The sequence below is a fragment of the Haliaeetus albicilla genome, chromosome 13, assembly GCF_947461875.1.
Source record: "Haliaeetus albicilla chromosome 13, bHalAlb1.1, whole genome shotgun sequence".
NCBI lineage: Eukaryota > Metazoa > Chordata > Aves > Accipitriformes > Accipitridae > Haliaeetus > Haliaeetus albicilla.
In genome coordinates, this window is record NC_091495.1 from 31,066,837 (window position 1) to 31,079,028 (window position 12,192).

The 12,192-nt window shown below is 35.2% G+C and overlaps 1 protein-coding gene across 11 annotated transcripts in view; it reads right to left on the minus strand.

Moving 5' to 3' along the window:
- Positions 1–12,192, minus strand: part of RYR2 (ryanodine receptor 2) — a 456,061-nt gene that overhangs the window by 216,852 nt on the left and 227,017 nt on the right. For all 11 annotated transcript variants that reach the window (XM_069800675.1, XM_069800669.1, XM_069800667.1 and 8 more), the window contains 2 exons: positions 2,983–3,101; positions 2,447–2,580 (listed from right to left, as the gene is read on the minus strand). In XM_069800675.1, the coding sequence (XP_069656776.1) occupies positions 2,447–2,580; positions 2,983–3,101 (253 nt within the window). The remainder of the gene's footprint in view (positions 1–2,446; positions 2,581–2,982; positions 3,102–12,192) is intronic.

The window sequence follows — 12,192 nt, forward strand, 5'->3', positions numbered from 1 at the left end:
TTTAGACTTCTAGGCTGAATGTATCTAGTTTTCACATCCCTCCACTGGATTGGGTTATAACTTCTATAAATATTTTCTTTCTACATGCAAGCTGCCTAATCAACAAAAATGTAACTCTAAGCCAGTGCATGGTATGCCTTCTTGTGTAGGGAATGCAGGGAGAGGAAGAAGGGTTGATACAGGCTGTTAAATACAAGTCAGTGTAAAAGCAGACTTTACTGATCTGATTGCTTATAAAATAACTTGTTTTATCACATAAGACTAATACACTTTCCTTCTAGCGGTGTATCGGGTGTCTTCTGCCAAAAGTTTAAGTATAGATACTCTTCACTTTGTTAAAAGTCAAACATTTAATCCCCTTAAAAATATAAACAAAACCTGCTTGACAAAAAGCCATCTTCCAGAAAAGTCAAATCACTTGCAAGTTATTGGTAAGATTACCAGTCGAATCTTTTCTGCCTGAACACAGTATCAACTTTATTATGCCTTTGTCCAGACTCCACAATTTAATCAACCTAATCATTGAACTCACTCTTTTTAAATAGAGGTTTGTGAATAGAATTTTCCAGTCCCCTGGAAAAGTATGTTAAACAGCAATATCTTAGTTCCTTTGCCAATTATTTTTGGTGCGAGATATGCAAGTCTCAGTCCATCACTAAATGTTTTCAATGTTTCATTGGTCTTTCTGACTTTTGAAAAAATAATCTTTTTTTCCTTAACAACTGCAAGAATATGAATACTCTCATTCACAACTTCCTAATTGTCCTGGTTTCAGCTGGGATAGAGTTAATTTTCTTCCAAGTAGCCGGTATGGTGTTATGTCTTTGAGTTAGGTATGAGAAGAACATTGATAACACTGATGTCTTCAGTTGTTACTAAGTAATGTTTAGTCTAAAGTCAAGGATTTTTCAGCTTCTCATGCCCAGCCAGCAAGAAGGCTGGAGGGGCACAAGAAGTCGGGAGGGGACACAGCCAGGGCAGCTGACCCAAAGTGGCCAACGGGGTATTCCATACCATGTGATGTCACGTCTAGTATAGGAACTGGAGAGAGCGGGGGTGGGGGGATCACCGCTCGGGGACTAACTGAGTGTCGGTCGGTGGGTGGTGAGCAATTGCATTGTGCATCACTTGCATATTCCAATCCTTTTATTATTATTGTCATTTTATTAGTGATACTATTATTAGTTTCTTCTTTTCTGTTCTATTAAATTGTTCTTATCTCAACCCATGAGTTTTACTTTTTTTCTGATTCCCTCCCCCATCCCACTAGGTGGTGGAAAAGTGGCTGAGTGGCTGCGTGGTGCTTAGTTGCTGACTGGGATTAAACCACAACACTACTGCAGAGCAAAAATATGTATTAACCACATTTGCTTTGTCTACAGACATATATGGGAAAGACAGTTCTACCTTCCCTGTACAAGATCCAAAGTCAGCTCAGAAGCTCAATCAGTATCCATACATTTAAAATTTCTCCTCATGTATTTTTAACAGAAGTTTTTGTTAGTGATTGTAGTTTATCAGTTGTCCAAATTTATTGCTAACATGGAATGATTCCCATTACACCATCTTTCCATGTGTTATACATGTTGGTGTGTTAATAGATGTGTTGGGAGAAGTCAAGTCACATGTGGTTAAGAAAAATATGAGTGAATATATTAGCTATAAAATTGTCAAGTTCATTTCACCTTTAGACTTGAAAAGGCCTCCTTGCAATACAGAGTTATGGATTTTTTAATGTTTTTCAGCATCTAATAAATCCTATGAACTCTGAATTATAAGTACTATTTCTATGTTTCAATTTTCATTCTCACTTAATGATTCAGATGTTTTAAAAGACATAAGCTTGAGACAGAGGAAGATCCCACGAATCTTCACTTGAAGCCAGATTCTTCTGCCTCAACATAAATTCAAACTCTGGATAAACATTTACTTTGTAAATCCTACTTTGCTAGTTTAAGATGTTACTAGCTTCATCTTGTTATTAGTGTCTGCTGGAAGGTACCTTCTACAACTCTGCCGGTGGAAGGAAGGGTTAGGGCATTCCCTAAATATCCCAGGCACTGGTAAAGGTGTTTGGCACTAATTCTTGATTTTGACCAAAGGTGATTAGGAAGTCCTCACAAGATCACAAATATAAAGGCAGTCACAGGACACTGGCTGACAATACTTTCAAAGCAGAGCTAGATCTAGACAAGAATCTTTATAAGAGACTACAGTTTCACAGACTTAAAGCAGTTTAGACCAGCTTTAGCTTGTGGCAGCTCTCTCTTACCCATGTTTTGCTTCTAATCAATATTGCAAAGAGTATTTAAAATCCTAGTAAGAATAAAATACCTTAATAAAATTTTTGGAACTAAAACAGGTTTTCTGTAGTGACTATTTCTTTTAATCACAAGTTTTATTCTGTTTTGTTCATAGATACGGATTTTTTTCTTTTTCTTTTCACCTGCTCACGTGGTTGACAAGGCGTGTCTGTAAGAGCAGATCTCTTCCTGGCAGGAGATTATCACAGATTAGATGTTGATTAGACCGAACAGCTACTCCATGACAAACACAGAGAGAACACAAAACATCCAAAACCTGAAAAAAAATAGATTATTTTAATCTTAAATATTTTTTCATAATCATCATGAGTTACTTCAGGCAATACAGTGCTATATACCTTGTTACTGGAATACATGTAAGGGTATGTAGTTCATCCAACATTGTACTTCTAATTCACAACAATTGTGAAATTCTCCTAACAATATTAAGATGTATTTTTCCTGCTCCCCTTGAGAATTAGTGTGTATCAATGTTTTCATCAAAAAGAAGATAATGTTCCCCTTTGCTTCTTCAAACTGCTCATATACCTGTTAGGAAAAGTTTCATTCCTAATTATGAATACAGTATTAAAGTATTTGAAATCTAACTTCTACACAGAACAATGTGCTTGCTTTGTTTACAAATGTTCACCTAAATATACTTCTCTTCTTTGCCTACCTTATGGTTTCTTCCATGTTTGTCCAAAAGACAGATGATTGACTTAATATGTCCTTCCTTAATAATGTTTAGAGCTTCTGGGCTTTCCACCAACACACAGTGTAAAACCTCCAGAATTCCTGAGAAAAAAAAAGAAAAATTATTTATTCAAAGTGCATGTAAGATCATAACTGCACATAATACTTCCTAATATATTGCTTAGCAACATGGAATAGTTTCAGAAATCATGGTATATGATAAACAAAACCGAAAAAGGATTGATGTACTTCTAGATTTCCCAAAATAAGTGAATGTAGTAAAAATCAGAAAGGACAGGAAAAAACCTGTAAACTAATTTGAAGTTTTAATAATAAATATGTGATGATCAACTCTCACAAATTCAAACAAACTGGGTAAAATACTGGTTTTCAGTGAAGAGGTGAAGAATTCACACTACATACATATTATATACATAAAACATGCTCTCCATATTTACAGTTTTCTGTTTCTTCCCTTAGAAAACCATATGAACCACTAATGAAATCATTTACCTCTGAATTAGAGAGCAGAGGTAAATTCCCAGTCTACTGGCCCACTGTGAATAATTTTCTTTGTGTATGTAACAGCTATATTGGGAACCACACTGATGTTCTTAAAAGAGCAAACAAACAGAAGCTAGCATGAAACTAAGATGTGCAAGGAAGTAAGAACCACTAAATCTCCAGTGGCCCCTCAATTAAATGCAATTCCAATTCCAATAAAGCAGCAGTCATTGCCATCAAGAATCATTAGCCTTAAAATGGTTCCCTGCGATGGGGCAGTAAAACAGGCTCCCATGTGTACTGGATCAAGTCACCACTTTTTGGGCTCTTCCACATTTGGCAAAGACAAATATTACACAAATATTCATTATCAGTTGCTACAGTTGTTGCCACAATGAGAAAAATCCGAGCACTGAGAGAAAGCTGAGAAGCAGACTTAAACCTAGAGATAGGCAATTCCTGTTTGCGCTGTACAACTCTCATCATTCTGTCTTCATCCCTGTATTCAAGCCATGGCTCCAAACACTCAGGTTAACCCTTGCAAAGCAAGATCCATAGCATGAGTCTTCTGCTCTTTGCCATACTCTCTTTTACTAAAAGAAAAATGTAACACTGTAAACTCCCCCTGCTGTGGGTAAAAAAAAATTCATCAGGCAAAAACACTGTCTCAGTAAGAGTACTCCAGTCTTTCTTTGATCATAGTAAGGAAGAGATCATCAGCTGCTACAGTTGAGTAAGACTACGGTCAGCTACGGGAAAAAAGTTCCACATAGCTACTAACTGAAGACAGATTTTTAGTCTCAGTGCCAAGACAGTGTGATGACAGAAATGATGACAGAAATATTAGATTAGAAACAGTATTTATGCTCATCAGCTGCCTCCCTCTCACCTTAACATTCCAGGTTGGATCTAAAGCTTACAGAGGGAAGCAAGTACTTTTCTGTTTGATTTCCACTGGTTTTGAATAAACCACTGAAAAAATATGTATCATAACTAAATGACAGCTAATATTTAAGAATTTAAAGATGGTGTTTCATCCACATAACTGTCCTCAGTATGCATCTGAGGTTTTCTGAATTTGTAAACAATAAAAACAAGCTTTTCAAATTGTAAACAATAAAAAAAATTAGAAATGCAAATTTCAGGAAAAAGAATATGCATTTTGATTTACTGGGGGAATTTTTACACACACACACACCCTTCTGTTTTTTATATAATTCCTGAGGAACAATACAATATGGTCTGGAACATTATAACTAACTGATCATAAATCCTCTCACAAACCAAAAATTAAAAATTGAAAGTGAATTGAACAAGCATTTTAGAGACAACCAAGCAAAAATGAAAAGAAAAGCTGAAAACCAGAAACTCTGAACAGAATTTAAAGTAATGAGTGCAAAAAAATTGTTGGAACCAACAAATCTGTTTCTGCTAAGTATGAAATGCATGCTTATGCAGTGAAAAATGAAATGCAATGAAATAAGTAATAACTACAAAAAAATTACAGACTGGTATTAAAACCATTATTAAATCCATTATGAGGAATAGCAATGGCCAGGAGTTCCAAGTCTAATGTATTGTCTTTTATTGGATCAGCAGAAAATCCCATCTGGAGAATTTCCCAAGTATCTTATTGAGGAAAGGAATATATAACACCATTAAAAACTTACAGAAATAACCTACCTATGCAAAGATATGCATTTGTAGACTTAGGACATGTTCCAGTGTTATACACCAGCAAAGACTAAAATACCTTCAGTTCATGAATTATTTTTTTGTAATTGTTAATTTCAGACCAACTTGTATTACGCTTACTTGCATTTGGATCAAGGTATAGCTCTATATAAAAACAAAAGTAAAAAGACCAACACAGCCAAAGAAACTGTAGACACCCTCATAAAGAAAAAACAACAAACAAATTACTTTATAAAGGATAGAAATTGGGCTGTACAGACTTCTACAGAGGGATAAAAGGATATGAAGAATGTTATGAACAGTCATACGTCAACAAAGATTTCTAATTTTTTTCTTTAAGATTTTAGATTCTCATCCTTGTTAAGACAAATTACTCTGCCAGAAGAGACAATGGTTAGTTTTCAATTACTTTCTATTTGAAAGGTAGTTTTATTTTTTATTTCCCAAGAAAATCTGAATTAAAATGAGAATTGGAATTCCCAGTGACTTCAGTCATGGTTGCAGTCACCTGACTTCATTCAGATCTTCATTTTAATCTTAGACAACCTACAGCACCATCCACTTTTATCTCCATACTATTTAACATTTTTTTCCAGGGATCTGGAGGAAGATATGCTGTCATCACTAATAAAGGTGTACAGGTTACTCAAGGACTGAAATGTAGTAAAGGTGGAAGACAACAGATACAGTGACAATTTGATTTATCTGGTAAACAGGTTTCAAACAAAGTCTGTGTTTTAGTATGTTCAAAGACGGAGTCATATATACGTAAACAGAAAATGCAGGTGACCCTGTACAGATACTGTAGACAATTTTCCTGTTCTGTGCAGTGGCTGCAAAAAAAGTCACAACCACGATATAATGAGCTAGATGTGAACTCCCAAAGTGATTCTGTAGCCCTGAAGGTATAAGCAGAAAGTCTCAACAACTAAAAGAACATACTAAATGTGAATTTGGCAGTGGTATGATCTGGGCTGCAATAGATATACACTTCCAATATTGACAGTAACAATATTGATAAAGAGAATAAAAACCTGAGTCATGAGAGCAAGCTAAAGGAGTAGATGCCCTATAGCAACATAGCAGGAGAACAATCCACCCAGCCTGCCAACTAGACAGGCAGGCATCACTTGTACATGGCCAAAGTACCTAGGGAGGTAAGAAAAGTGTTGCAAAAGGATCCTCAGTCTAGAGGGGTAATCTGTAACAAGATTGTGTGCCACGACGTTCTGGGAATGCAGGGAAATCACTACATTCAAAACATGGTAATTTAAAGTTTGCCACCTCTTCTTGTAGCACTGAAACACACTTTTAACAATATAAACAGTAATCCAATATGAAATTATACCACATAATGTAAGCGTGGTAACCATAACCTTGGAATTTTCAGATTTGTGTAGGCAGATTCATAATCTTAACTTTGTCTTAAAATGGTATACAGCGTTCATTTTCTAGTCTTAATCTTTTCAATAACAGAAGTAAAAATACTTTGAAGATGTAAACATTCAATAATAAATGAACGTTATCAATCAGACCCAGCTGCCACAGCAACTTCTTCAATTACTGCAGCATCTGAATGCTAATTATCAAACACATTTTGTTCTAACAGCAAATTCCCTCTACTTCAGAAAAAATTGCATATGAATGTGCAACGTCTGCTTAGACTGATCCACTTTTAGATTGTCTACATAAAGACAATTGGACCTGTTCCAATTTCATTGGAGTTGCTGAAGGCAGTAAAGCAGGAAGTGTTCAAATTTAATACAAATATCACAAACAATATGATATGTGGAGTTTATTAGAAAGATGAGTGAAAATTCTTTCTTAATGACTAAGAGATGAACGGAAGCATGAATTTTCAGGACATGCTGACTCCTTTAATGTCATACTGTAGAATACTAGCATTAAATGCATGCCTTTGGAAAAAAAAAAGTACTCAAAACCTGATATTACCTGGTTCCAAAAATCGTCTCTTGGACAATATTAGATTACTGACTTGCCCTATTCTATTTTTTATTACCTGTGTTTTAATGCCTCTAAAATGTTAGTAGGACTATTTAATCCCATCTGGAATATATTTCAGAGTGAAAGACTAATCTAATCTTAATTTATGCATTGAAGACACAGCTGAAGCATTTGCATTGCATTATTCACTCAGCTCCTGTGATATATCACTTCTAATATGGTCTACTCTCAGACACATTTATACTTGGACAAATCTTCATTTTCTTTCTTTTGCTTCAGTGAAGATCAGGAACTGACTCAATTTCTGATCTGATTTGTACAATCAACTCACAATTGCTGTTTATATACTTAATGCTTTTATTCTGTTTTCATAACCTTCTTAGTTCAAGGATAACAAAAAAAATGAAAATAGCAATTTTATTGATAACAGTCTATGGCATCAAATCTTTATCGTAACATATTCAAGAAAACACCTGCAGGAGATATAGCTGACAACTTCAATGTTGAAGGTGAACTTAATTTTGGTGTGATTAACAGAGCATGGTGTTTCTTCCTCACAAACACTCTACCCTAGAAAATGAATTAATTATTTTAGGTGAATATATGCAGCCAGGTGTTCTTATTTAAAAGGTGTAACACAATCCAGTGTTTCTCCCTATTGTAGACCTACCACTGTAAATTAAAACAGTGAATATCCTCATACCAATCAAGCTACACAAAGCTTAAAATCTGGCAAGCAAGCATCCCACGTAGAATCACAAAAGCACATTTACATACTGAAAGCTAAACCTACTATGCCTCTCAAGATAACTAAAGCACAGCATAATTAGCATCTTGTATAACTGACTCCCTCAAAACCAGAAAAAGTCTTAATTATAAAATCAGTTTCAGAAGCAACATGGAAGTCATGTTACCAGAACATATGGGGAAGGAGTTCAAGTGGCCTAGTTCCTAGAAGAAAACTCAGAACAAACGAGCATTGCAAATATCAGGACCTTCAGAATTTTTGCAGCATGTCATGAGGTTCATTATGCAGTACAACTACAATGTCAGATTACTTTGCAGTTTACAGAATTCATCTCATACCTTACTATAATATCATAAACATAAACATTTAGGTTTTAATTTTCAAACCTCATTTTCACTTTGAGATTAGTTTTTAAAAATAAATACATACATACCAGAAACCATGTAACACAGCATTCTTAGAGCTGTCATAACAAATTTCATCTCAAACCTCCAAAAGTTGAGTGCAGTTTTGCATTATTTCTGAAAATCCTAGCTCAGAATTTCAGATGTAAAACTAGGTCTCTTAGGAAATAATTTCACCATGGACAACTGGGGAAATACACTGAAATGAAGAAGTTTTCAGTCAAATCCCATGGAACTGCATAATTGTGAGAATATTCTCCTTAGATGAATGCTCTCACACCAAAGGTGGACTGTAGTGGAGAAAAGATCTAGCCCATGATTTTAACAATTTTTAGATGCTCTTCTCAGTTTAAATTCTCTGTTACTCAAATGTTCATGAAAGCAAGAAGATCACGGCATCTGCAAAGCAGGTTTCCCTAACAATAATATAAACCAACATGAATGTTCCGTTATGACATCTATTTGGTTAGGATCTCTACACCTAATATACTAGCTACAGTGATAGGATGATCAGCAAAACTGTACCTAGACACCAGCGCTATGAGCAGCTAACTGCCTGTAACACCAGCTAAGAACTAAAGTAGTGATACAGATTTAGCCTCATATGTTCCTGTTGCTTCATATCTTGAGCAGCTCAAGGATTCAGAGCACAAAAAACCCACGGTTGAAACAGATCAGGTGTATGCCAGGAGTATGAAATAATAGCATAGTAAAACAGGTTCCTCACCCTAACCCCATAGTTCTGCAGCAAAAACATGAAACAAAACTCTGCAAGCAAAAATACTTCTATGAACCATTGCTGACTGGAGGGGCTTATGCAGGCAAATGCTTCAAAGTCTCTATACCAGTCTCCACCCCAAGAGAAGAATAACTGACTTCTAAACTCTCTGCTTGCCCACAGAGTTGACAAAGGAAAAAGCTTCCAAGAGGAGAAGCATCAATGTGTAACTGCTCTTCGCAACTGCAGTCACCCACTGCAGATCTTGCCAATCAGCTAGTGAATGCCATGGCAGTTCACCCTTGGCTCTGAGAAGGACAACACTCCTACGATTGACATTTTACAATATTTTCCCCTGTTGTTGGTCAGTTCATCTCAGGAACAGATTTATAGCAAATAAACAAGATGCACGTGACTATTTAATGACAAAGCTGAGGAGAACATAAACACCTTATCTGCCTTGTTTACTACAGGACACATCTGTTCTCATGGCTGCTGATGATTCTTTGAAGACTACTAAGGTAAGGAATTTGATATATATGCCAAATGGTGATCTGTGGCTGAGACAACTCCAATTTTTATTTGGGATACTCAGCAATAGCAGGATATTTCTCCTGTATTCATGACACAGTAAAAGGCTGATGAGAACAACTGCATTAAGCCTGTGACATTTCTTTTCAAATGTCTACCAGTCTAATATAAACCAAATAACTTTTTAAATGGGGGACATCTTCCCTTCCTGGCATTCCTCCCTTAAGATGTCAATGAATACATGGACACATCTATCCGTGGCAGAAGTACGATTCAGGAGTGGGAAGAACAGGATGGGGAAGGAAATTGTAACTCCTCTGTAATCAATGAAAAGTTATTATTGAACAGAAGATTATTATGTTCCTTCCAGCTCATGAAACAACACACAACACTAAAATAACAACATGATAGGAATAAACTACAAATATGTAACGGGAAAGGTGTGTTACATCGTTCTCACTGTTGTTGTAACTATCCTGCCCATTGGTCCGACTACAAACGTTCATGCCTTTTGAACTTAAGTGGAGCATAATTACAGAAAGTAAGGCTTGAAAGACTCTCAAGAGGCCATTTTCCAGCAAAACAGTAACAAATATTATATATAACTCAAAACAGTCACAAATGCAACTGGAAAACATTTCTTAGTCTGTAACTCTGAAACGGCTCCAGCTGGGTGAGAGCAGAGAACAGAAGAGGGGAGGGAGGCAAAATTATATGTATCAATACTAATGACAAAGCAAAGCACACATGAACTACAGAGAGATGAAAAACCAGACAATAAAAATTTAAAACACAGTGATCGCTGTGTTATTCAACACATGGAATATTTTTCAAATCTGTTACTCTTCCTGCAGTGGATTCAAAATACCTTCCATGTGCTACTAATAATTAGCTCCTGAAATCCACCTTGATACATACACTTACTGTGAAATATACACATCAACCAGAACCAGAATATCAAAGAATATCAGACAAGGGATTTCAATTACAGTAGCTAGAACCAGGCAATAAAAGAGAGACAGGTTAATACAAGTCTGTCTCTGGCATTACAGTAAAAATATTATTACATTTAGTATAAGAGATTCTATTAACTTGGTTAGACTACAATTCTGAGCATTGAAGATTAACACAAACTATACAGGACATCACAAATATTTATACTGCAATGTTCTTATAGTAAAATTACAATGAAAAATACAAATAAGAAGTATATTAACATTCATTACAAAAACGAAACAAACTATTGAAATTGAGATTGCCTGTGGTAGCACAAGCATTACAAAATTGTCTTTAGCTTCTTGGTTGCTTACAATTCTTCTCTCCGCAGGACTGTTTTTTACTAATTATTGACTTAAAACACAGAAATTTCTCAACTTCTATACCGGAAGGTATATTCCAAATACATTTCTTACAAACATTCAGTGGTTTCTCCTAGTAGTTTCTCCTATACAAACTTAAGATTTGTATAATGGCAAGAAAAATATGCTTCTAGATTAAGTTAATAATCTATATAAAAAGTTGAAATGTCTCAAACCAAAATTGCTTTTACTGTGTTATTATTTTGCATGTTACCATTACATGTACAACTCCTCCAATTTGTATCATTTATATTTCTGTATTTCCCTCTTCACTTTCAATTACAGGGAAGAATAATTTGCAAGGCAAATTCCTTATCAGGTATAAGAGCTTAATTTAGACTGAGCTCCTGCTTGTTTAACTTTTCTGTCCAGTGCATGTGAGAAATAAAGCTTTTTGTAAGGAGCAATTAACATTTTTCTTATTTCACCTTTTTCATAATTTCTTTATTCTGATGTCCTATGATACACTGAATTGGCAAACCAGATATTAAAAGATCTCACCACACCATGTTTCCAGTTACTGGTGTAACCTGTAGAACTCCAAGAAGTATTACATTGGTAAGAATAAAATTTATAACACTGGCCTTACACTACGCATGTTTTTTAAACTCCAATAAATACTCTCACTAATCTCAGAAAACCGGGGCAGGGGGAGTCAGGCTGCAGTGACATTTCTTACCAACAGTATTACTTTGGTTTTTGATCTTTATGTGATCATCATCATGAAAAGCATACTTAAAAAGAGTCAAAAATCAGTCTTAAGAACTAATCACTCTATTTGAATCTCATTTCTTAGCTACTGGGTCCAAGTTTGATTACTGTCTACTCTTCAGATGCCTAGATGACATCATTTTGGTATATTTTCATGGTGAAAAGAACATTAATTAAATCTTCATGTAAGAAAAAAAGTTTGTACTTATATCAGAAAAATGGGGCAAGAGACTCCAGTATCACCCATAAAATCAACGCTATTAATTGCAGAAACATAGTCCTACTATCTCTTCAGTAACTTTGAGATACACTTAGCAGAGGTCCTTTAATGCAATGAGATTTGTCTACCATCTGTTTAAAAAAATCAAACTACAGTGCCATGTTTCAAACACATACTTTTAAAGATAATAGAGTAGTATTGTTAAAAAAAAAAACCCACAAAATAATTATTCTAATAAGTATTGAAGACCTTTTTTTTTTTAAATAAACACATGACAAATGTGGTAGTCCAGATAACCACCTTTAAGGTCCTGTTACAGACTACAATCATGTTAATAAC